Below are 26,600 nucleotides of genomic sequence, written 5' to 3' on the forward strand. Positions count from 1 at the left end.
CTTACCTCATTTAAAGCCTTGTGTACACTTTACAGAAGCAATTTTTTCTAGCCCTGGATGTCAAGAAAATATAACTCTTGTCTTATGTTTTTGTTTAGTACTATAACCAAGCAAGCTGATTTTAACATTTACTCTTTATTGTGTTGTATGAAGTACCTATGTAATGCAAGTATGTACTGCACTAAAATACCCATATTTCCAAAGAACATTAGGTGGTATAGCCCACAGTCTCTGCAGAAGCATTGTGAGTAACCTGTGCCTTTACACTTTACAATCCACTGTTGGCTGCTGTGAAAAGTATAATAGATGAAGAAAAAATAATAATAAAGCTAAGTATGAGTACACTTTTCCAAACATACACATACACAGCTTACAATGGAACCCAGTGGAAAAAGTCAAATGACCACATTTGATGTATTATCTATAAAATGTAGACTTTGCAATAAAAAGCCAAAGGCACATAAAAATATATTTTAACTTTAAAAATAACTTAGTTACAGTAATACTTCGCTTGTGTCTTACCAACATGTAGCTGACAGTCAAGATTTCGCAATATAGATATAACATATAGGGATATATAAGAGCTACAAGCAAATCCCCAAAACCCATAATGTTGTTCAAATGTGGAAATGAGAAAAGTTTTAACACTTAAGAATTTGTTTGCTATGGTGAGCCCAAACCATGTAATATAGAAAAGAGTCTAGAAAAAAAAGGCGTGGGTGTTAAATAAATTTGACTTCCTTTTGCTCAGAAAATGCCAGAGTTCTGTAAAGGTCCTTAATGTGACTGGCACAGCCCTTCATAGCTAAGTAATGCCAGTCCTGGCCAAGCCAGATTTCTCACGTGTCTGGAAACAAAAAATGTGAGCTATACATCAGCATGGCCCACTGAAAATGGGTTCTGACTCACTTCCTCTCTTTTGCCAGGACAAGTTTTTTTTTTTTTCCCCCTTTATATTGTTTTTGCAAACAGGGTATACCAGGTAAAAAAATATTTTGTAGGAAGGTTATTTTAGAAAACGCATCACATGACAGCAAGTATAGCCAGTGAGGCTCTCCTCTTTGTGGTTCGTTTTCTTCCATTCTGTCTGTTGGTATCTTTTACACCAAAGGAAAAGGGCCTGGCCGTGTCCTGTTACTTATTTTTATCCATGACATTCAGCACCTCATCCAGAAAGGAGGGCCCGAGATCAAGCTGCAGGGACAGGAGGGAACCCGTGAGGTCAGAGAGGGACTCCTCTGATTTAGTCTTTTCCTTGACGAGCTCGCAAGGGGCGGGATGGTCAAACATGTCCTCCGCGGCCCAGTCGGGGTACTGTTCGGACAGGCTGGAGGAGTGGCTGTCCCGCCCCTGGCTGGACTGCGATGCAGACCCGCTCGACCCCCATGAGACGTCCGCCTGGTGGACCGTCCCGTTCTCCAACACACTGCTTTTCTCTGGAACCTTCTCCTCCACGACCGGCTCACAGCTAAGCCGGGGCAGCTTTCCCGGCCCAAAGGACTCCTGCTTGGAACTGAATGTCACCGGGGACAACAAGGGCAACATGAGGGCTTGGGACCCTCCGATGGTCGGGAGAGAGATGGCGTTTTTGAGCACCGGCGAGGGCGTTTCTGTGAACATGGAGTCGGAGGTGCTGTTGGCCCGGAAGAACTCATTATGCCCAGGGAACTGGCCCATGTGTGCTTTCTCCTGGTTTCCGGGTAGAAGCTCATAGTTGCCTTGGAGAAAGGAAATGTCTCCGAAGACGTCGTGCTGGCCCTCCTTGCCGATGTGAATGGTGTGGCGGAAGTCTCCGAGGGGCGGACTTATCATATCGGGAGACAAGATGTCCCTCAGTTTAAATTTCTTTCCTTTCTTGTTATTGGCAGCTTTCAGGTAAATCGGGGTTTTGGCTGGCATTTTGAAGTTTGAGAATGTCGATTTTGCAAAAGGGAAAGAGGGCCACTTTCTTCACCGATGTTACAAGTTTCCCAATATCCTTTTGGATAGGTACTGTCACATTATTTTTCTCAAATAGCTCCAGAAGTGGCTCTGAAACAAGAAAGCTAAGAGGCCTTCCTGGACGCAAGCAGGCCTTTCTGGAGAGCCACTCACATCCTCAACCTCTTCCACAGCAGGGAGAAACCTGGAAGAGAAACCAAAGCAGGTTAAAACTGGCTGCCCCTTCAGGGGTCCCTTGGGCTTCCCTGGTGGCTCAGATAGTAAAGAATCTGCCAGCAATGCAGGAGACCTAGGTCTGATCCCTGGGTTGGGAAGATCCTCTGGAGAAGGGACAGCTACCAACTCCAGTATTGTTGCCTCAAGAATTCCATGGACAGAGGAGCCTGGTGGGCTACAGTCCATGGAGATCACAGAGTTGGATACAACTTAGTGACTAACGGGTCACATGGGCCTGACTTTTTCACAAGAGCCTGTAAATAATGGAGGACTTCAGTTCCCATTTGAAGTCAAGCGTTATTGTTCAAGTAGGATTAAAAACTTTAATCCTAACAAGGGTCTACTCATCTTAGTCTTACTTCAGGGCAAGAGAAAGAGATTAAAAAACCCAAACATATGAAATTAGCACTTTTTAAACATGGTAATGGACACAAATTTTCTGGATTTTTTTAAGCTTTAGGTCCTTTTCGTCTAAGCTGTCAGCACATGACCAGAGTGACTGCAGCTCCTTAGACACAACTGAATTTAAGATATATTTTCTCTTGTGCTTTGATGTTCATACCAGCAAGGCTATTTTGTTGTTGATTGACTTTTACATATAAATAAAATTAATGCAATGCAATGAAGTCCATAAGGAGCTGGAACTATCATTTACTAAGTGACAGTGATGCTAGTGTCCAAAAAAATCTCAGTGAAAATGCACTCTTACAGATGAGAAAACTGAGATTGGGAGTCAAAACAAAACAAAACAAAACAGGCTTGCTCAGTAACATACAGTCATTATGGAAGTTGGAGCTGGAATCAACTTGGGGTAGAGAGAATAGGGCTAGCAAAAATTTTAGGATTTGGAGGCATTCTGAAACAGAAGGAAAAGAACAAAACTGCTTCTTTTCAAAGAAAAAAGTGGGATCCTATATCACTCACAAGTGGTCTTCATTTGTGAGTACTTTTGAAACATTTGCTGATAAGCTTGTATCCTTTCCCTATATTAGGCCAGGTTCCAAGTAACCGCAGTGAGTTGCTGCCTCGTGTTGATGCCTTTGTATTAATAGGTGGTACCTGTGACTTGATTCCAAGCAAGGTAATGAGATATCAAAACCCTGATTAGGTTACATTATAAAAGATACCATCTTAGCACACTGGAGGGAGACTCCCTTACTGGTTTTGAAAAAATAGGCCACTATACTGAGATGGCATATGGAAGTGAATTCTGCCATTAACCCGAGGGAACCTGGAAATGGATCTTTCCCCAGCTGAGCCTTGGATTAGACCACAACTCCAGCCCTTAGTTTATAGCCTGATGCGACTGTGCATCTAAGCTCTGTCTGCACTCCTGATCCGCAGACACTGGGAGATGATACGTGGGTAGGGCTGTAAGCCACCACGTCTATAATCTACCACCTCATATGGAGAAAACTAACACACCCTCCCTGCCCATGCTGTATGATACAGTTAGAAGTGATGGGCTGCAAGAAGGTTTGGGGGCTCTCATCTTACAGATGAGAACCTCGTCATCTCTTGAAAAGAATCCTTCAAATCTTCAGTCACATCAGCTGACCTGGAGAAGTTAAAACCCTCCCCACTGTGGGAATTCCTGAAATGGCTCTGCTGTGACTTCTTCCACTGGGCTCTCCCCTTATCCACAGAGCAAATAAATAATCCTCCAAGGGTTGGGTCAGATGGTGGCTTGAGGGGAGCTACATTTGCTTTGTAGCAGCTGGAGGCCGTCTGCATCTGTTCCATACCCCATATTTCTTTCCTTTCAGCACAAGTTTTAAATTCATCTGCCTGTGGCAGGTGGTGAGAACTGTGCTCCAGTACCCACTGGCAAGGTAACAACTGACTCTGGGAAGTGGCAGGCACACAGGCCTGAGAAGGCAGGGAAGGATGAGCTGGAGAGACCACCCCCGCCCCCCCCCCGCCCCAGCCCTGGCTTTGGGAGTGGGGAGGAGGCCGAGGTGGTATGAGGGTTTGCACCAGAGCAGGCTATCCTGGAAGCTGCCAGAAAAGACCATGCACTCTCTGGAGGAGCCTGGCGGGTCTGCCTTCCCACTTCAGACTCAGAAGGCATGGAGATACTATGTTATGAAAAGAGATGCTTGATACCAAGCAAGTAAATGGGGAACCCCAGCACAGGAAGACATGCTTATGGGTCTGTCATTCTCATAGTTTCAACTCTAATTTGGGTCTTGTAAGTAGTAACTAAAGGGGAAGCCCTGGGTCTTTTTGCTAAAACATCAGAACACCCTTCCCCTCTAAGTGCACAACAGCCCAGAGCCCCTGCCATCCTGGGAGGCTGGCACTGCCTCCCTGCCCCTCTGGGCACAATGCAGTGACCACCTGCAGAAGCAGCAGGGGCACTGGGGCCGCAGAAGGTAGAGGGCAGCCCTGAACAACAGCTGCCCACCGGAGCTGTGTCCTCAGCAACATGGCCAGGAGAGCAGCTGCCATGGAAAGATACAGTGTGTCCAAAACTCCGGGGCAAGCGAGGGCGAGGGCGAGGGCTGGATGCGTGTGGTCAGCTGGTGGAGCCAGGATTATGCAAGGCCAGAACAGGCATGGCATTCATTCCAGATTCTTTAGAAAAATAAAAATATCACGAAGATGCAGTCAGCCTGCTTCTTGGTCACTCTGACTGGATCACTCACACTCACCCTTTACCTGTACAGCGACTGGGGATGTCGGGAGCAAACGTGAGAAAAAGTAAAGCGTACTCCTGCTATACCTGCAAGGCTCAGGGAGGAACGCCCAGTCCTCAGTCCCTGCTTGGCTATGGCCATGGCCCTTCAGCAGAGGCTTGCCTGGTCTGGTAGAAGCTGGATTTTATGTTAGTGGACTGCATGCAAAGATGGGAGAAAAGAACCAAAAAAAGAGAGAAAAAAGTAAGAGAAGAGTTGGTGAGTAGAGGCTAGATAAGCTGCAGGCAGTAGATTCTCCAGAGTGGGAAGAGAGGAGATACCTTAAAAGGCGCTTTTCTTTCTTTCTGCAAATATTTACAGTTTTACTGCATGACAAGGCTGGAGGCTTGTAGGACTTTGCGAAGAATAATTGGTATTGAATTTCTACTGTGTGCCAGGGTGAGGAGCTCCCCAGTTCACTGAAAGTTTGGGTAAAAAAAAGAAAGAAATTTGGTGCAAAAATGTCAGTTTTATAACTTTAGATGAGTTTATGTTTGTGATATGATGCTGGGGAAATATCTGAGCACTCAGACCCATCTGCCTGTTGTATCTGCTTTCTTTCCTCTTCCAGCGCAGGGGCAACCATGCTTGATCCCAGGAGAGACCATCCAATATCATGACTCTGTCCTGACTGCTTGCTCCCCTCCTTTCTCAATGTTTCTGTGCCCCTTGGCTTATCAGTCAATGGACAGCCATGCCTCAGGCCAACTGCTCAGCATCTTCTCTGCACTCACTAAAGCAGGAAACGACAAGGCAGTTTCTTCATAGGGAACAAAGTATCTGGTCCTGGAGCCGGTATGTGTGTGTCTCCTGGGAACCACCAACACTTCCTATGACAGGAAATGTTTGAGAGTGTCTCACTGTGCCAGGCACTGCTCCAGCCTTTGATGTGTTCTAGGTCACTGACAGGAACCCATGTTAACATCCCCATTTTACTGACAAAGTACTGAGGCACAGGTTGTGCCAGGTGGCATGGCTCCCAGGCACTAAGCCAAGTGGCTAGGCTTATTCCACTTAACTCCAGACACAGAGGTCTTGACATTTAAGAAGCACGCTCCCCGGGAATTCAGTCAGTGATTGATTGCCAAATGATAAAGGGGGTGCCTTCCAAAACCTGTTTAAGATATAATATGTGATAACACGCTGGGCTAATAAGAGTAGGAAGCACATACTGGTCCAACCCCAGCGGAAGATGGTTATCTATGAAAACTACGCAGCACATGCCTTTGACCCCAGAATTCCACTTACATAGGTTTATCCAATTTATGTATATGGGAAATAAGGAAATAATATTATACAAAACTGTCACTCCAGCATAGTTTATAGCAGCCAAGAGTTATAAACAACTGTGAATTTCCTGATGGTCCAGTGGTTGGGGCACAGAGCTTTCCCTGACAAAGGCCTGGGTTCAGTTGCTGGTTGGGAAATGAAGACCCCACCAGCCACACTGTATAGACAAAATTAAAAAAAAAAAAGGAAAAAAAGAGTTGGAAACAACTTGTTGTCCACCTTTAGCGGATTGATTCTACAAGTTAAGTTACATCCATACAAATGAGTATTACATGGTCTACAAAAGGACAAAGCAGTTCCTGATATGTTGATATAGAAAGAGCTTCAAAGATGTGTGTCTTCAAAGTAAAAAAAGATTGGTGCCAAAGTGCACAAATAACATCTGTCCCGGCTTGTATGTCAATAAACCTCTTCTGGAAGCAAACACAGGAAATAATGGTGAGTGCCCACAGGGAGAGAAAGTAGGTGGAGGGGGATAAGGGTAGAAGAGAAACTTTTCACTGTATATCCTTTCATGATTTTGGAGTTTTGAACCACACAAGTGAATGAGCTATTTAAAACAACAACAGCAAAAAATAAGTAGAGGGTTGTTTCAGGCTCAGACTGCACTTTCCTGCAGGGACAATTTTATACACAGGTCCTGAAAAGTCTACCCAACCTATAAGTTATTGATCGTAATGCAAACATGACTATGGGAAAGTGGGCTCAAAAGCCAAAGTCTGCAGGGGAAGTGCATGGATCTACAAAGACCTCACCAGAGGGTGAGCCTCACCTTGTCAATGGGACAGAGCACTCCTTTCTGCGTTAATTAGAGCTTCACTGAGGGGTACCCGCGGCCCACGTTTGCAGAATGGAAGAGGTCTTAGAAGAGAAGGGTTTTCATCAGAAGGAAACGAGAATAGGAAAGAGACCCAGGACACTGGGGTAAGGGTGGGTGCAGGGTATCTACGTGGAAGGCAGCACGGGAAGGTGGAGGTGCTGGGGCTCAGGGGTATAGCTCCTTGTCTTGAGAGGTGGTGGCCACACAGATGGACAGCTTCTTATGGTAGAATAACACAAAATCCTGTCCCTCCTCTCCATTTCTGAAAAGGAGACTTGGGCTCCAGGAGGATGCAGGTTGACCCATGTGGCAGCAGACAGAGCAAGGGATGAATCAGAAGGAGAGCCTCTGAGTCAGGGGGACACCCAAGAGAAGAAAGTGTGAGAAGAGGAGAGGAGAGGAAGAACTGAACCAGAAGGGCTCATAGGCCTGACTAGAGCTGGAAAGGGAGGCCTCCTGGGTGCTCCACGAGCCAAATGAAAAGCATCAGAACAATACCACCATCACTAACTCTCCACACTCGGGGCTCTCCTGCTGGCCAGCTTTTCTGCATTGCTATCATTCCTCCACTCCCACTGTCTTTGAAAGAGAGAAAGGAAGGGAGGAAGGGATGAAGGACTAGAGGGAGAAAGGAAGGAAAGAGAATGAGAGAGAAACCAACCATCCTATGTATAGCCCTTTCTCAAAACGCTCCCCTTGACCCTGAAATCTGAACCCTCCAGGACTGCTAATCGCTTTCTCTGGGAGTTTTTGGATCACTGTTTGCTCCTCTACCCTCTGTCCCAAGATGACACTCGACATAATATTCATCTGGGAAATTAGATTCCTCTGAAATCAAAGGTTCAAGCTCCGGGGCACTGGAGAGGATAGATAGGCCAACAAAAGGTTTCAACTCTTCAGTCAGTCGCCTGTCACCCTCTGTCAAGGTTAGAGAGGGTGTCTGGCAGATGGGTGGGGATGGGTGGGCGTGGAGTCCAGCTGCAAGGGCACAGGTCCTCACTCTCAGGAATTTGTGAGAAGCTTAAGGGTTCCAAGACAAAAGGACTCAAGAAGAATTTGAAGACACGGTTTTGATAGGAAAAGCAGAGTGTCAGGTGGTCATTCCAATACCAGGCTAGACAATTCGTTTCTCACATGTGACTGACTTAAGCATAGGTGACAGTGTTAATAAGAGAAATCATAGCAGTAATAATTCTATGAAGAAAGAAAACTGAAGTGGCCCCCTTTTGCTTCATGTCCTTATCATCTTTTTGGTAAAGAGAATGATGCTAAGAAGACTAAAACAGGAGGTGGGAGAAAAGCAAAGGGTTATGAAGAAGTTACACCCTGAAAAATCACTCCGTAGATGACCAGAGCTGGCAGTACTGGCAAGTCACAGGGCTCTGAAAAGAACAAAGGGGTTGAGATTTTTAAAAATTCCATTTATGTTAAGAATGGAATGTGTGGCTTGTCTGCTAATTGTTTTTAGATTAATTCTTAGGGGAGAGAGAGGGTAAAAAAAATCTTGCATCCTGAACAATAGGTTGTTAATCTAAAACACAAATGCATGAACCGGGGCAGGTGGGGGTGAGGGGTGTGTATGTGTGTCTCTCCTGAGGGACCTGTGGGCCTTTTCCTTTCTTCGACTTGCGGGAAGTGAGTCTGTGCTGGATTTCCCCTTTCTTGCTTGTTGTCACATCCGTGAACATCCAGCTTCTGCTCACTTTTCGCTTTGTCTCAGTGTAGAATCAGCAGGCCCTTCCTCCCAGCTCCTAGATGCTGCACCGCTGCAACATCTGGGCCCCAAACAAAAATGCCCAGTTATTATTCATTCGTGCCTGAATCCACAGTCCCAGGGAAGGATGTTAACTCAGCCAAGAACCCGCTACCCCTTCCCCACCCACCACTGTCTTTGGGGTATTTCTCTCCGCTGCCAACACAGGGAAACACAAGGGAGACAATGCCCTGGAAAAGTGTATTTCACCCTGGGCTCCACACTTGAAAGGGATAAAGGTGACTTGGAACATGTTCCCACATGTTCCCAGGAGTCCAATTGGGAGACGACAGGACTCAGGACACGTGAGAAGGTAAGAGCGGAGCAGCTTGAAGAAAACTCAAATACAGAGGGAAAAGGAATCCTTAGGGATCTGAAGGATTCATTTAACTGTAATGGAAAAGGGATTAACTTGTTAAGAGAGGCCCTAGGGATACAAAGGCAGAAGCTAAAGAGAAACAGATTTTGGATCCTCTAAGGGAGAACCCAGGGTTCTGGAAAAGATGGAATGGGTTGCCATGGTGGGAGGGGCGGTGTACTGAGCATGTGCCGAGGCTGTCACAGCAGCAGCCTTGACTTGGAGCCTCCGATGTGCCCAGCGGGTGGGGTCTCGTCCCTGTTCATTTTGAGTCTCCTACAAGGGAAAACCATCGCTGCTCACTTCCTTATGGCCCCACTTCACACTAACCTATAAAAAAAAGCACTCACAGACTTCCTGGAAGGCTTTCCATTTGAAGACGGCAATATAGGGATGACAATCTTCCGTATCAGAAACACTAAAGTATCACTACAATGAGGGCCTCTGTAGGCGCACTTCCCTGGACCAAAGAATTTTAAAATTGGAGGAGAAAAAAAAGGATACTATTAGAGATTCAACATTGAACTTACATGAAAACCTAAGACTGAAGTAAATGTAACCGGAGAATACCCTGGTAAATGGCATCCTGGAGGGATGTTTTCCATATTTTTTAGTCTGTTTTACTCCACCCACAAGAAGATAAGAAGATGCCTTTTTTATTTTTAGATTCTTTTCCTCTCCCCATATTATCTGAACCTGAGGACATGGCTATATGCTGCAAGGCTATAAGATGCCATTAGCTCAGTTCCCAGCTGCCTGGCTGTCATGCAAATGAACTTATAGCCAGACTGAGCAGACAGCATTTTATAGACCCACTCAGAAAGTCTATGCTACATCTCAACCCTCAATTATTTATAAATGGACTTCTCCTTTATGATTCAGCTACAGCTTGTATTTATTTTTCTTTTACAACTCCGATTATACAGAGACCCACAAATACCATATGGGAGACTCATCACTAATGTGCGTACACTCCTCACGTTTATAGGATCTAATTGTACTATTTGAAAGGGTTTTTAGAAGCAAAATTGGAAGACAGAACATCCACCTAAAAGTACTGACCCTGCACTTTAGAAGAGAGGCCATTACGCCCTTTCTCCCTATTAAAATGAGTTATTGGGGAGGACTTGAGGCAGACCTGGATCCCTGGCAGTTATGAGAGAGGGGAAGGGTCTGGCTCATTTATCATGACTAGTTTTACAGGGGACTCAGCCTCAGGGCTGGTCACAAGGACCAAGGCAGACGTTCTAGCTGGTGGATATGAACCAAATCCTTCCATGATACTAGAACAAATGGATCTGAGTTGGTTTGTGAAACTGCAAGGACAAAAATCAATACAGGTTGAGAACCTCACCCTTAAGTTGTCAGCAATGTTCATCCAGGAACTGGCTCGAATCTGTAGACTCAGCTCAAGTTAAGTAACTGGTAAAGCTGCTCACCAAAAAACAAACAAAACAAAACAAAACCCCAAACCACTAATATTAAAGTTACTTTATGAAATTCATAGAGCAATGACTCTATGAAAACTCCAGAAATAGGAATATCAAATGTTCCAAACAGTTTGACAAGTGTCCAGAAATTCAGACTGATCATTTCACTCATACTACATAAGTCATGGTCCTCTTCATGTGCTGTGTGTCTTCATAGCACATCCTCTAAGTTAGGTCCCTTGACTACCTTGACTATTTCCCTAATGGGGTGAGGGGACAGATAGGGATTTCCATGCTACCCTCCCATCCTGCTAGGGCCCTTGACAATCGTCCACAGTCACTAGATGGACTGAAACTTGGCTTCTCTGCATCACACCAGCAGTGGGTATATTTGGAGCCTGGCAGTGGCCAGTGCATGCTCTACCAACTTCCACTGCAAACTCCTCTGTTATTTGTACATAAATATCTGTACACAAATATTTGTTGAATGCATGAATGAATATCCCTTTTGAGTAGGCTGAGAGCTTTTCTGTGAGCGTGAGCTGGGTCTTAATTCATTTCTTTTTCTCTCCCACAACATGTGGCACACAAGTAAAATAATTAAGAAGTGTTATTTAAATCCCTAAGCCCTGCTAGGCCTTCCAAGATGAGAGATAGTTGCTTTGTGCTTAGGAACCATTCCCCCATCCAAGTCTGCAAGAAAGTATAACATGGGAAATGCTGAGTCCTCTGAAGATTGTACACATGTGAACAGCAATGGCTCAAGTGCATGCTGTGGGCCAGGCAGGTGAGTATCTGAACACACTTCTTAGGAACCAGGGTTAGATCAGACCTGTGTCTTAGGCCCATCACTCAAAATGCGGAGGAGCTAGGATTTCAGCCATGGTTGAACACTGCAGTCTGTGCTTCTAACCGCCGCTGACTCGAAAACTAATGTGAGGACCTCCAAGGAAATGGGTTGAGAATGGTAATGCTGTTCCAGCCCATCTGTCCTGCAGTCCAGCAGCATTAAGGGGAAATGATACACTATGATCTCAACATCAAGAGTCCGAGATAAAAATCTGACCTAGTCATTAACTAAGAATGAGTAAAATGGTCCCAGACACCAGCCTCCCCAACTCACTAGGAATCTTCACTCTTTTTGTCCTTGTCAAAGAGAATCTCAAATGGGATTTGACTTCATGTGAAAGAAACACCAAAATATTAAAATTTTGAGGTAATAAAAGCCCCCTGAGTCTTGAGGAGAAAAACAAATATCCTGTTCTGAGAAAAAAACATTAAGTGCCATTAATTTTTTTTCCCAGAGGAAACACGTGCATCGTGGCTGTGCACCGGGGGGCCCTGTACACCCACAGGCTTTCATGGGGACAATGGCTCCCTTCCCTTGCTATTGACACTTCACTTCCCTCTTGACTTTCTGAAACCAAGAACCCTGTGTTTCTTACATGAATTGTCCTCCCACCTCCTTACCATCAACCACTATTCATAACATCCTCCAAGACCCGCTTCAGTCACTTCCTTCCTGCAGGAATTCTCGAACTCACCTCACGCAATCTAGGCTCATTACTGCCTTACTTGGAGGTTTTCTCAGGGCTCTTAGAGAGCTGATATTTGCTTTCTTTCCTGTTCCCGGATTTTACGCTTTTGTATCTGGTATCTCCTGGTAGGTAGTAAGCGCCATAATAAGGTAGGCAAAAGTGGTGTAAAAAAAGAAGTGCTGCTATGATAACAATCTCCTCTTTATGCTGGATCACTTACAGAGCCTCCTCCTGGGCTGTGAACACAGGAGGCCCTTATAACTTATTGAATAAGCACTTTTAGTTTTCCCTATGGCCAGCCCTTGGATCAAGGGTCTGCAAATTATGACAGGTGAGTCAAATCCAGCCCTGTACCTGTTCTTGTAAATAGAGCTTTATTGGAACACACCAGTGCTCCTTCTTTTATGTATTATCTTCACTTCAATTGAAGGTGATTCTGTGCCCCCCACCCCTGGACATTTGGCAGTATCTAGACGTATTTGTAGAGGTGGTGGTGCTACTGGCATTTTTGTGGACAGAAGTCAGAAACACTGTACAATGCACAGGACAGCCCCCCATAACAAAACATTATCTGCCCCCAATTCTCTGTAGTGCTGAGGTTTGGAAACCCTGGTAGAGCTGCTTTCCAATGACAAGGTCAGAGGTGAGTAGTGTGACAGACTCCATGTGCCTGATGCTTTATGGGAAAAGCTGGAACCCATGCCTTAGACGCTGGCGTTTTCAACATCTTAGGGTTGGACAGTGGTTGTCCATCCCCCAACTCTCAACAGTCCTCTTGCAATCACACCCCTGTCCTCGGCTTCAACCACCACCTCTAATGCTAACTTCCAAATTGGAGTCTTCAGCCCACACATACATTAGTCTAGCCCAGTGAAACTCAAAGTGGGTCTGTGCCCCAGGGTCAGTCCATGATGAGATATGGACAGAAATGGAAAGACAGCTTGTAGAAACTTTCTCACATAATCAAGCATGCAGATCAGTGGATTTTTCTCATTGGTCAGACTCTTGGCATGTTTGAGAGGGTGTATCATCAGGTTTGCACGGAAGCTGGGTATGGTCCAAGCAGCTACTCGACATGGCTGCTATCAGTAATACAATGGACTGGAAATTGAAATAAACAAAACACTAAACATCACTGGTCCTTCACAGAAAGCAGCACTGGACTTTTCTCCTGTAATCTTTCAGACTTGACTTTGCTTCCCTCAGGTACTTCCTATTTAACTTATCCCTGACGGAATATGCCATCTCTCCTCCTCTTGTTGGCCCTCAGCTTTCACGTCCTGTACTTTTCCCTTTTGGTAAGTGGCAGGAAGTCACCAAGATCCAAAACCCAGTTGCCACCCAGGATTCCTCTCCATGCCTCATTCTCATCAAGTCCTATTCTCTCACTTTGTCCATCCTCTTTACTTCTAGCCCTTGAGATCTCTCTCCTCAACAAGGGCACTGGCCTCCCTACCTGTCTCACTGTCATCAACCTCATCTCCTCCCACTTTATCTTTCAATATCTATCAGAATGAGGCATCTTGAATGCTCCCTTAACCTTGGGTGGCAAGCCTGCCCTTGAAGCCTAGAGATAAGATAGCTGGAGAGGCCCACTTTTGCAAACAGGGTCTCGCCCAACCCTGCAGCTACAAGTCCAGCCAGATCCCATGGTCCACACTACCTTGTTTATACCTCAACCCACCAGCTGTCATTGGACTTCCCTCATAGCTCAGTTGGTAAAGAATCTGCCTGCAATGCAGAACCCCCAGGTTCTATTCCTGGGTTGGGAACATCCCCTGGAGAAAGGAAATGGCAACCCACTTCAGTATTCTTGCCTGGAGAATTCCATAGGCAGAGGAGCCTGACAGGCTACAGTCCATGGCCTCACAAGAGTCAGACGTGACTTAGCGACTCAACCACCCCACCAGCTCTCATACTATCCTGCAGTTAGTACTGTCTGCTCCACAAGGCTGCCTTCTCCTGGGGGGAGAACTATAATTCATAGCTGGTACTGAACAAATGTTTGTTGAATGAACAAATGAGAAAGCTTGAGATTGCCCTGACTTCTTTCCTCATTAACCCTACCTGTCTTACTGAAAATACAAGCTGAGTCTTTCTGTGACTCCTACAAGAGAGAAAACCATGAAGCAAGGAGCTGTCATCTATTTTCTTATGGCAAAGAGTTTCTTTCATTTCTGCTTTCTCTATCCATGCAGGGTAAGAATTTAACAGCTTATCAATGCAAGCCACAGTTAATTCTACAGGCTCATACAAGATCTTGGGATTAAGGCAAAGAATATTTGTTGACATGATGTTTCAAAAGGAAATGACTTCCATCCACCACTACCATGTGCAAACAGAGACAGGCAAGCCTCTAGAAAAATTTGACAATACATTTCCCGGGAATGCAGGCTGACTAGTTATATTTCAGTCAATCTTACAGAATGAGGCCCAGGAGAAACAATGGGCTTGCATGCTGACCTCTCCTTTCAAAACGAAATGGATTAAAGGGGGACTTGAAGTTTTTAAAAGACCCTTGCTCCTTGGAAGAAAAGTTATGACCAACCTAGACAGCATATTAAAAAGCAGAGATATTACTTTGCCAACAAAGGTCCATCTAATCAAAGCTATGGTTTTTCCAGTAGTCATGATGGATGTGAGAGTTGGACCATAAAGAAAGCTGAGCGCTGAAGAATTGATACTTTTGAACTGCGGTGTTGGAGAAGACTCTTGAGAGTCCCTTGGATTGCAAGGAGATCCAACCAGTCCACACTAAAGGAGATCAACCCTGAATATTCACTGGAAAGACTGATGCTGCAACTCCAATACTTGGCTACCTGATGCGAGGAACTGACTCATTGGAAAAGACCCTGATGCTCGAAAAGATTGAAGGTGGGAGGAGAAGGGGATGACAGAGGATGAGATGGTTAGATGGCATCACTGACTCCATGGACATGTGTTTGAGTAGACTCCAGGAGTTGGTGATGGGCAGGGAGGCCTGGCGTGCTGCCATCCATGGGGTCGCAGAGTTGGACACGATTAAGTGACTGAACTGAACTGGATTTTTTAGCCCAAGATATGTAGGGAAACCTGCAAGAAACTCTAATGGATATTCTATAGAAAAGGATTGTTTTGAATATTAAGGTGTCACTAGCACAGATCACGTACTTAAAAAAATGTATTAAATGAATGAACACACCAGCAAGCAAAACGGTAGATAGACCTCTTGCTGCTATTCTAGGCCTTAGAAGAGGAAAGAAACTTTGAGCGAAAGCTATAGGATTCTTATAAAATGCCAGACCATACAGGTGCCAGTTACCTCCTGTGTAAACGGGGATAGTCACCCCAAACCCATCTATCTCTCATGATTATAAGAGCTGAGTATGAGAATCTTTTTAAGTGGCAATCTTCATAGAGTGTTATGCAAGCACAAAGCATCATCTCAAATGAAAAACCAGAACATCTATTGAAATGCAATATGACGGAGGGGAACCATTCTAATTGCCCACATAATGAGTCCATTTTCTCCTTAAATGTTGTCTGTGGCAGTCACCGATGTATGATTGCAGATGGGGCTAAAATGGTGTGTGTCTGCCCTGTGCACAAGCTCCACAATTGGAAAAGATTCTTATTTCAAGCTTTGTTAATGTTGTTCAGTTGCTAAGGCGTGTCCAACTCTTTGCGACCCCATGGACTGCAGCACGCCAGGCTTCCCTGTCCTTCACCATCTCCTGGGGTTTGCTCAAACTCATGTCCACTGAGTCAGTGATGCCGTCCAACCATCACATCCTCTGTCGTCCCCTTCTCCTCTTGCCCTCAATCTTCCCCAGCATCAGGATATTTTCCAGTGTGTCCCATGAGGCGGCCACAGTATTGGAGCTTCAGCTTTAGCATCAGTCTTTCTCATGAATATTCAGGGTTGATTTCCTTTAGGATTGACTGGTTGGATCTCCTTGCAGTCCAAGTGACTCTCAAGAGTCTTCTTCAGCACCACAATTTGAAAGCATCAATTCTTCAGCGCTCAGCCTCAAGGTCCAACTCTCACATCCTTTCATGACTACTGGAAAAACCATAGCTTTGACTATATGGACCTTTGTGGGCAAAGTGATATCTCTGCTTTTCAATACACTGCCTAGGTTTGTCATTGCTTTTCTTCCAAGGAACAAGTGTCTTTTAATTTCCAGCTTAATTAGAGAATAATTCTTTCTGTCAACAGGACAGGGAGCTAACTTCTATACGTACACATGTATCCTTTATCTCCGTGTGCAATTCTTCCAGCCTTGAGAACAAGTGGGACTCCTTTGAGTCAGGAAAATTACTGCCATTTATTGGTCAGATAAGGAAAAATTTAAGGCCATACAGTTATTTTCTTTAAATATTTGGTGAGCTATCAGGTGAGAGGAAACCAGTACCATCCCTTGAAAAGAATTAGGTGTGTGATTAGGGTTCAAGGAGAGGGCAGGTGGGGCTGGATAGGAGGAAGAAGTCTAACCAACTTGAGTTAATCAGCTTGAAGAATGGGAGAGGCCCATCAGGGGAAGTTTTCCAGCTGAGTCTGAGACTGGTAGCAATTCCAGAGGGGAGGGAGAAGGAGAGCATTCCTGCACTGGGAGAGGAGTTAGCGGAGATACCTGCGAGTCTCAGTTCAAGCAGCAGCCCCTGGTATGTGTGTGTAGACTTCATATATATACAGATAGGTGTTAGAATCATAGATCTGTGTTTGAAGTTTATTTATACTTAATAAAGAAAATGAATCTTAGAGTTCTGTGATTCTGTATGTTTGCAGAAACATCTAGCTTCTAGGGAATTATAAGAAAAAACATGTTTTTTTAATGAAGTTAAGACTACCCTTAGAATTAAAATATTTTTTACTAGCTTGTAGCATTTTCATTATCTTTTCTCATCTTTCCTCACATTAAGTTAAGGGTACAATGCAATGCCAATGACTTTCTCTGCAAGCCTCAGCTTGTGTATCTGTGGAGTGGAGCTAGTGAGAGACAACACATATAAAATGCTTGACAAAGTCCTGTGAGGCAATGAACTTACAATCAATGGAGATATAGTTATTGTTATCAATTATCCCAAAACCTAGAACTGCATAAGGAACAAGACAAGCTGAAAGTTCACCATCAGAATTTTTTCCCAACTTTACTCGGGACCTGTCTACCCAAAATAATTGTTTTAAATAATATGAAACCCGAAATGGTCTGGTTTCAAATATAGTCATCCCCCAGTATCTGTCCAGTGTTAGTTTTAGTTTAGTTTTGGTATCCCACGGATACCAAAATGCACAGATGTTCAAACCTCTTATGTAAAATGGCATAGTATTTGCATCTAACCTATGCACAACCTCCTCATACTCTTTAAGTCATCTCTAGATACTTATCATGCCCAATACAATGTCAGTAGTTGCTAGCACATAGCAAATTCAGGTTTGCTTTTGGAACTTTTATTTCCCCCCAAAAGTTTTTGATCTGTGGTTGGTTGAGTCCACAGATGCAAAACCCACAGATACAGAGAGCCAACTGTCTTAATTCCTCGTTCTGAGAAAAAAACTGGAATCGGGAAGACATCACTGCTCTACACTTCCCTTGCGCCTCAGCTGGTAAAGAATCCGCCTGCAATGCAGGAGGCCTGGGTTTGATCCCTGGGTTGGGATGATCCCCTGGAGAAAGGAAAGGCTACCCACTCCAATATTCTGGCCTGGAGAATTCCATGGACTGTATAGTCCATGGGGTCGCAAAGAGTCGGACATGACTGAGCAACTTTCACTTTGACTGCTCCATTCCCCAAGCTGCCCCTGAGACAGAGAGCTCAGTGGGCTGGCAGGGGAGCACTACCTGCCCTCTCAGTTGAGCCCACAGCTTAAGGGCTTCTTTAAGAGGAATACAGAACAAAATCCACTCATGAATGGAGGGCAGGAAAAGAGTTTCCGGTTTGGTGCTATGCCGTGCACAGCAGGGCATGTGGCTTGAGCTGATTCATTCAGCAAGCAGCAGGCCTTGGAGAGAGCCTTCCACTTGCCTTCATCCAGTCCCTGGCTAGTGACTCACCTTCTGAAACATTCATCAACAACAAACATCTACTGAGGACCTACTGAGTGCCAGGCAGAATCCCAGAAACTGAGGCTACAGCAACGATGTGCTCACAGAGCCGACATCCCAGTGTGGAGATGGCTGATAGGTAAGCATACCAATGATGAATGGCTGATGTTGGCATGGCTGAGCAGTCTAGGTGGGCACTAGGAAACAACCCTCATCCTTCCACCCCTGGGGCTGCCCGGCCTGTGCTCTGAGTGGACACATGGTACTGAGCTACCGCAATTACACCCGGGCAGGAGAAAGCTTCCATGCAGGTTGCAACGGCCTGGCCAAGAAGGCTTTGAGGAAGTTCTGCTGGTGGCCTGAATTTCAAAGTACCCTGGATGGGCTAGAGGTGCTCCTTTGGAATTTGAACATTTGGTAGCCTAGGAAGAAATTATTTTACCATGGTCAGACTTAAGGTAACTGAAAAAGATTTCTGGCTTGGCAACCTCTAAGAGAAAATAACATGAGTAGGACCAGATTGTTCCTTTTTTCATTAACTCTTAGTATTAAAAAGATGAGTGCCAAGCTAAACTAGGTTCAGTCCCTACTTTTATGAAGCCAATATTCTAGGTGGTCACAAGGGTCAATAAATGAAAATTTAAACATATTAAGTATTAAAATAGGAAAAGCTATAAGACACTATGGAAAATGCCTAAGATACAAGCGGGGTGGAGAGCGGGGGACGGCGGGGCGGACAGTATTAGGATCAAAGCTGTTTAGAGCCAGGAGAGCGCTTGGAGAATTTCAATGGCTTCCTCTACATCCTTCCCCTTCCACATCTTCACCCAGAGATGGGCAAGGATCTGCCTTGCAACACAGCTGGCCAGTCAAGGGCTTAGAACCTCATCTGCTGTGCTAAAGATCAATGGTACGTGTCTTTTTAAAAAGTTAAAAAAATAAGTATATAAAAAAGGGAAAGAATTCACATATATTCTGAAATGGCAAAGCCACATTTCACCAAAAAATGTCTTTGCTTGTTTAAAAAGTTCTGCGTAACCTAAATGATTATAATGGTTTTTAACAGAAAAGGTCTTTTTCAACTAAACACACAGTCATCTATCACTGGCATGATGTGTCTACAAATATGACCTTCAGGTTGTCATCTGAATGTGACGGATTCCCAAATGTGTAAGCTGTCTAAATAGAGGCCTGACTTTGAAGTTCTCTGCCTTCCACGCTGGCTCAGGCTGCTCTGCACTGGGTCTGTTTTTCAACAGAGGGTTTTACATGATGAGTTTAATAGTAAGATTGCTATGCTCATAGATGTCACTAATCCTGGCTCACTGGATTTTAGAAGCTAGAGATGATATGAAATGCTCCAGCACCAAATGTCTCATCTTAGAGCTGAGAATAAGACCCTGAAAGGTCACAGTTCCACAACTTGGGTCAGAGGTACGATCAGAATCTATGCTCTCTGATCTCCAATACCTCTGTGACTGTCTCCATTTAATTCTGCACGAGTTTTATCAAATAGCAGAATGGCACCTTCCAGTGTGTTCCGGTGGCTCTGTTCCTGTACCCCTGAACAGGCTGGAGGGCAGGCTGCAGCGTGTGGCTTCTGCCTCTGGCTTCATGGTTCCCAGAATGTTTCCTGTCAGACTAGCTCTGCCAGCTGCTCTCTGGGCAAGATGATTGGATAGATACCTCCTCCTTGTGCAGATTCACCGCACACAGTGACATTAAATGCTCTGAAAAGTCCTGCACAGGGGGACCTCTATCAGACTGGTTTCCCAAAGAACCATTTTTGGATCCTATTCATGTCTCAGAGTTCACATGATGTAGGGTTGTATAGTAACCCACTCCAGCATTCTTGCCTGGAGAATTCCATGGACTGAGGAGCCTGGCAGGTTACAGTCCATGGGGTCACAGAGTCAGATACAACTGAGCGACCAACACTTTCACTTTTTCTTTTTTCAGTGCTGAATGAGCTAACTGCAGGTGTGTGATCTCTGTGATAGCTTAGCAAACAATCAAAGGCTATAAAGTTACTGATGACTTTCTCAAATGTACAAATAAAACCCAAATCACTGAAAATCCAGGTTTTAAAAAATTTAAAATTTGAGATTCTAGGATTCTATTCATTCATGACTTGATCAAGCAAATACTAATTTGAACTCACCAGCCCTTAAACTCACTCATCTGTTCTCTTGGTTATTCAGAAATAGCAAACTTTTTAATATCAATGATTTGTATTATAACACTATATGCTTTAATTTAAAAAAAACTGCTCTTCCACCAGAGGTACTGTCAAACTCCGTCCTTCATCATGAGACTGGTGAAACTTGGCACTCAAGAAGTGCATCAAGGCCAGAGAAGGCATTTTTTTTTCCCTAAAGGAAAGAACATTTGCTTGCCCGCTGCTGTAGAGGCATCAGTATTTGGCTACTGATATTATTTATTCTGGTCTGTGGGATCCATTTTGATTTGTAACCCTGAGAGAATGGGGCAAAAGATGGGAAGAAAATGGAGGCAGACAGCCCTAAGGCTACTGCCCTTGGTTTTGAGACAACCTGGATTATTTCAGGAGAAGGCAATGGCAACCCACTCCAGTACTTTTGCCTGGAAAATCCCATGGACAGCCAAGACATCCTTTCCAGAACCCCTACTTCAGCCTGAGCAGCCTCCCACAGCTAATCACAAACCCACAGTATCAGAGGCAGTGGAGGCCAGGCCGTCTCCTTGGGTTATCCGGGGCACCTCTCTATGTCTCAAAGGCCTCCTTGCTCTATCTTTCACACCAGAAGCTTATCTGGCAGAGTCTGGGTCATATGCAGAACTTAGAACTGGAATGAGGCCCGACTTCCTCCAAGAACAGAGCCTTCCTACCCACCTTACTGGTGGCTCCTGCCTTTTGCTTTAGCTCCCCTTGGAGCAACATCATTATGAAATGTGTATTAAATGCCCATTGAGTGCCAGGGACTGAGGGGTCAGGCACCACGGCTGTGGTCACTAGTCTCAAGGAGGTGACCGTCCAGCTTATTTACTGGACCCTGCAATCCCTGACCCTCCAGAACTTTAAAACAAGGATGTTTGCCGCACACTAAACTCCAGTTCATGTTTGGGTCCTGAAATTCCTAGTAAAACTCTTTATAAACTAAACCGCTCAGGTAACTGCTACTAGTAGTTTGAAGCTCGATCCTCTGCAGGTGACTACTGACTATACAATGAGATTCAACCATCTCCAATAAATAAAGCAATTCAGGGACTTCCTGGGTGGCCCAGTGGCTCAGGCTTCTAATGCACGGGGCCTGAGTTTGATCCCCGGTCAGGTAACTAGATCCTACATGCAGAAAGGATGATCACACGTGCCACAACTAAGATCCAGTGCAGCCAATTAAATAAATAAAAATATTTTAAAAAATAATAAAAATATGATTCATATGGTGTTCCCAAAGGCTGGCAATCCCTGTCATCTTCCTTAGGGCAGTGGTACTATGTGATACAGTGTGCTGCAAAGTGAGTTCTCTGCCAGAGGCTAAAAAACCCTTATAACAGTCAGATTTAACAGCTTCTCTGGCCTTTTTCTGGTGGTGAGGGTGAGGTATTCATTTAGGGCAAGGTCAAACAGGTCTGAGTTCAAACCTGATTCTGCTACTTACTCAGTGGTGTGACCTTGGACAAGTTACCAACCCTTTCTGAATCTGTGTTTTCATCTGGAAAATAACAATACTATCCACCTCAAAGAGCAGTTGTGAATATTAAACGAGACCAGTATTAAGCACCTAGGGAAACAACAAAGGCAGTAATGAAAGCATCAACTTTGTATTGTGTCTACTCTGCACCTGGCATGCTCCGAGTGCTATTTAACTTATGTAATCCTCAGAGCAGTACTATCTGCATTTTGCAATCGATAAACTGAGGTATACCAGCTAAGTAATTTGCTTCAAATCACACATGTATTGAGTGCCAGGGCCAAGATATGAACCCAGACAGCCTGCCTCAGAGGCTCTTAACCTCAAAGTTTTTTCTCCCATCTCCTTAAGCAGGACGCTGATCTTTGTGGAAAATTAGCCATTCATTTATGCACATATTGGGTCGCTAAGTTGCATAAACCTGTTTAGGTATGTTCCTTATTGTGTAATTTGGGCTTTCCTTTGTGTCTCAACTGGTAAAGAATCTGCCTGCAATGCGAGAGACCTGGGTTTGATCCCTGGGTTGGGAAGCTACCCTGGAGAAGCGAATGGCTACCCACTCCAGTATTCTGGCCTAGAGAATTCCATGGACTGTACAGTCCATGGGGTCGGAAAGAGTCTGACACGACTGAATGACTTTCACACTTTCACTCATTATGTAATTTCGGGCAAGTTTTAGAAGACATCTGTCCTCAGTTGCCACAGCTGTAAAATGAGGGTATCAACAGTTCTTTCCTCATAGGTTATTAGAAATAAATGAGTTAATCAAGGTATAAGGATAAGAACAGGGCTTGGCACTACTGGCAGGCTCCATGTAGTGAGTAGCTTTAACATATAAATTCACTGAACAGTGTGATATATTAGAATTCTTTGGCTTTGGTGCTTGGTAAAGATTTTGTGGCTGGCTCCATCCAGTAGTTTCAAATGACTATACTGCCCTTGCTCTCTGGCAAACGTAGTGGATTTAAAAAACAAGTTTAAGTTCTTAATCCATCAATGAATAAACAGGTCAGCAGGATTCTGTTTAGAAAGAAATTAGGCCAGGCCTAAATAAAATCAGACTGAAAGCAAAAATTGTAATAATAAAAAAAAAAATCAGAGCAGTCTTTTGGAGTTTTTTCAGGTTATGAACTGAAGTCCACCCATTGGATAAATGTTATGGCTACTGGGCAAAGAGCTCGTGAAAAATTTATGGCCTGGTAAAAAAAAATCTCTGGGTGATGTAGGTTAAAACAACTTTATTCCCAATGCTGTTGAATACCATGAATTTTAGAAAGAAAAAAGGGCAGCTTTTGTGAACATGTTGGACATAAAACACCACTTTAAAGGAAAAGCTGGAGAGCAGATAGGGCAAAGCAGCTCATATGAATAGTTCTGCAATGATTTTTATGGCTTTGCATTTACTCATCTTGCACCACGTTTAAATTTACAATAAAAGCAAAAAAAAGTGCAACACTCATTACTCTAGCTGTCTTTACATGTTCCGTTGAGATACAAAACAGGATTTCACTACTCAGGTTTTAAGGGAATGGGGAACTCATCTCATTTCATGTCTGTAGCTGCTGCTGCCACAGCACCATGTTCCAATCATGAAATTTATAACGTAAATCTCTTGCAGATGATAACCACTGGAAAAGAGAAACGGCCATGGATCCAGAAAGGCTTCCAAATTTCCCCCCCAAAGTTCTCATCTGTGGGCCCAGAGGCTGGTGCTGAGTGTTTTACTCAATGAGTGAGGCCTGTTGGGAAACCTACATGCTTTAGGAGACTTAATGAAGAAATCTGAACCGTTCCTTGGTTCTCTTCTAGTCTTTATTACTTATTTCACATTTGACAATACCAAACACTTCACAACTGCCCTAATTTATCTCAGAGCGTTTACATCTAATCTGAAAACATACCTGTGTAGCTTATTCTTAATTGTCAACAAGAGCTCTTACAAATTTCAGTGGGTATCAAAAAGAGGATCTCTGGAACTGTCCAGAAAAGAAGTTGCATTTCCTGCTCCTTAGATGAAAAGATCTTTTCGAGATTAGAAGACCACAGGAGTCTTTTAAATTGACTTTAGGAATACCCCTGGGGCACCGACAGGCCTTCACGGTGAGCCTTTGTCTCCCAGTGCTTTCCAAGGAAGTCCCCAAGAAAGGCTTTGCTATTCAAATTGGGACATCTGCTGCTCTCCAGATTTGTGTTCTTTTTTTGAAAGGCAGCACCCCCAAGAAACTCTAGGATATTATGAAGCCTAAGAGTGGGGGGTTGGGGAGGAAATCTTTGTCTCCCTAACATTCATCAGTTCCCTCCTCCTAAGCAGCACCTCCCTCGCCACCGCCCCCCACATCCTCAGCAGGCCACAGCAGCGACTCCCCCAAATACACCAGCTCTGGAAAAGATTCAGGCTGCAATACCCTCGTGACATTCCTATTCCCGCCCTCATTTTAATTCCCTCACTTTTTTTTTTTTTTAAACGAAATGTAATTACTTGACTGTCAGCCTGGGCTGCACTCTGGGGCTTTTACTCCTTTCAACACAGCTGTGCTCCCGGCTTTGATGCTGCGGTCCACGCAGCTTGTCCCAGCCACAGCCTGGCTCTCGGTAATGTAACATTCAAGTGCATATTTATTTTTAAACTGACCTCGCGGGCTGTACAGTATAAAGGTCCTGCCAAAAAATATGCTACTTTCTATTTATAAGATGAAACACATGCCTCCCGAAGTCGAGAGGGGGATGGAGCATAATAATTCATAACGAAAAAATGATTGGCCAGATCCATTTGTCCTCACGTGTCTGATACTTGTCTGTGTCAAGACAGTTTCAAGGAGAAAAGGGGAAAAAAATCTTGAAAACACTTCAGTTGTTCAGAAACCACCGTAAAAAAAAAAAAAAAAAAAAAAACCTGCCAGATCTGCAGGTTGGCGCCTCAGCCACAATGCCCCTCAAGTGTAGAGAGGGCACCAAACGGGTATTGCCACAGCAGATCTGAGCCGTGCGCCCTTGTGTAGCCCTGATGCCAATCCACGGTGGGAGGTGAGCGGCAGCCATGTGCGGCTTGTTCTCGGATGGAAAAATGCAATACGCGCCCCGAATGGCTGTCAATAGCTCGGAGGGTGCAGTGTAGCCGCGCAGCCTCACCCTGAAAAGTGGTAGGCACAAAAGGTGAAGCTCTGAGTCCCGGTCGTGCCGCGTGTACCACCCCCCCATCCCCACCCCCCAGCTTGCTTTGTGCCCCCTACGGTCCTTTGAACACCAGCTGAAAGGTGATGCCCTAGGTAATCCCCGCTCCCTGTGCTTTACCAAACCTAGCAGCCACGAACGCCGGAAGCCGCCACGGCCGCCGGTGAGACAGACTCACAGACGCACAGAGAAGAAGCCGTGGGCAGGCAGCAACTCACCAGCGGCGCCAAGGATCCCAGCCGCTGACCCTGGGACCGGGCGCCCGGCACCGACACCTCCCGAGGGCGCACGCAGTCCCTGCCCGCCACGCGCAGATCCAACCGGGTCGGCCGGCTCGGCGCCCGCTCACAGTATTATCCGCTCCGAGACGGCGTGAAGGCGCCGAAGGCCGGGGTCTCTAGGCTCGCCCCCACTTCGGGCCCCACGGCTGCGCTCCCCGCTCTGTCGGGCAACAGCCGGAGAGAAGGTGCGAGCTAGACTGAGCGTGCAGCCGCTGGACTCCCGGACTGAACCTGCGGAGGGCGGGGAGGCGCGGGGCGGGGCCGGCAGCGCGCGGGGCGGGCCAGGGCGGGCCGGCGGGCGCGCCGCAGGGCGCGGGCTGCCGGCCGACCCACCCAGCCAGGGTACCTGCGCCCCGGCCCGGAGCGGGCGGACTGGGTTCACCCTCTGCGGGGCCTGCGGCCCCCGCAGGACAATGGGCGTTCATTGTTACGGCCCCGGCGCCACCCCCAGGGATGTGGCTTCCCTGCGAGAGGCTGCGTTCAGCTCCCTCCACACAAAGAAAGGACTCTGGACGCTCGGTTCAAAGAGGGACCTGGAGTGCAAGTTCCAGGTGCCCCTAAACAAAGGGACTCATCCCGCACCCCAGACACCTGTACTAAACCTCGTGCGCCCACCTCTTTCCGTCCCAACGACCCGATCTAACCCGGCAAGGCTCCGGCGCGGCGGGCGGGGACTCTGGCGGAGGAGATACCACTTGACCGCGCCGCCCCCGTCGGGCCGTGGGCCCCCGGGCCACTCGACGCCCGGGTTTGGGAGGAGGGTCGTGTTCTGTCAGTTTCCAGCCTGATCCTCTTGGAGCTGCCGCCAAAACCCGGAGAGTGGATTTGGCAATTGGAGACGCCAGGGGCTGCTGGCTGAGCAGGGGCACACGAACTGCCGACGCTGCAGGTTTTTCCAGTCCAGGGGGAGGCGTTTCCTCTCCCGCGGGGACCCTAAAAGAGATTTGCCCAAAGCTGGGGCAAGCGGGTGGCGGCTGCCGGGGACGAGGGACTGGGCGCTAGCGGCGTGGCGGCGGCCCAGGAGCGTAAAATTCCGCCCTGGGCGGCACCTGCGCCCTCCAGTCATTCCGGCCACAGCCGCTGCGCGCCCCGCCCCTCCGCCCGGAGGCCGAAAGTGGACCGGGTTAATTAATTTTCTTAATCCGTCTCCTTCTCTTCCTACTCCAGCAGTCAGCCTGGGGAATGAGTAGGCGACAGGAAAGGGCGGTGTTTTCCGGTTGTAAGGCCCCAGCCCGCACGTTCTGCCTGGGGAGGGGACTGGAACCCAGGAGAGCCTGGCACTCTGGGCCTGGCCCCGGCCCCCGGGGCTCTCAAATTGAATGGAAATCCTGGCACAGAGAGCGATCCTCCAGGGGACCTTGACTTTCCGGTGTGGTATCAGCTTCAGGTCATCACCGCAAGGTCCCTGGGTCTGTCTGAAACCT

The 26,600-nt window shown here is 46.0% G+C and overlaps 1 protein-coding gene across 2 annotated transcripts; it reads right to left on the reverse strand.

Moving 5' to 3' along the window:
• Positions 1–116: 116 nt before the first annotated feature.
• On the reverse strand, positions 117–25,970 carry CDC42EP3 (CDC42 effector protein 3). Of its 2 annotated transcripts, none has more exons than XM_027555024.1 (2): positions 25,792–25,970; positions 117–2,125 (listed from the first exon to the last, which is right to left on the reverse strand). In XM_027555024.1, exon 2 carries the CDS (start codon positions 1,897–1,899, stop codon positions 1,135–1,137), a length of 765 nt encoding a protein of 254 aa, XP_027410825.1. In that variant the 5' UTR covers positions 1,900–2,125; positions 25,792–25,970; the 3' UTR covers positions 117–1,134. The 2 variants fall into 2 exon arrangements, with proteins under 2 accessions (XP_027410825.1, XP_027410824.1); XM_027555023.1 differs by lacking the exon at positions 25,792–25,970 and adding an exon at positions 25,114–25,420.
• Between the last annotated feature and the right edge of the window lie 630 nt (positions 25,971–26,600).

The sequence above is a fragment of the Bos indicus x Bos taurus genome, chromosome 11 (assembly GCF_003369695.1).
Source record: "Bos indicus x Bos taurus breed Angus x Brahman F1 hybrid chromosome 11, Bos_hybrid_MaternalHap_v2.0, whole genome shotgun sequence".
In the NCBI taxonomy this organism is placed as follows: domain Eukaryota; kingdom Metazoa; phylum Chordata; class Mammalia; order Artiodactyla; family Bovidae; genus Bos; species Bos indicus x Bos taurus.

What these genes read in the sequence shown, in the direction of transcription:
- CDC42EP3 (XM_027555024.1), bottom strand. Translation starts at nt 1,899, where the DNA reads ATGCCAGCCAAAACCCCGATTTACCTGAAAGCTGCCAATAACAAGAAA.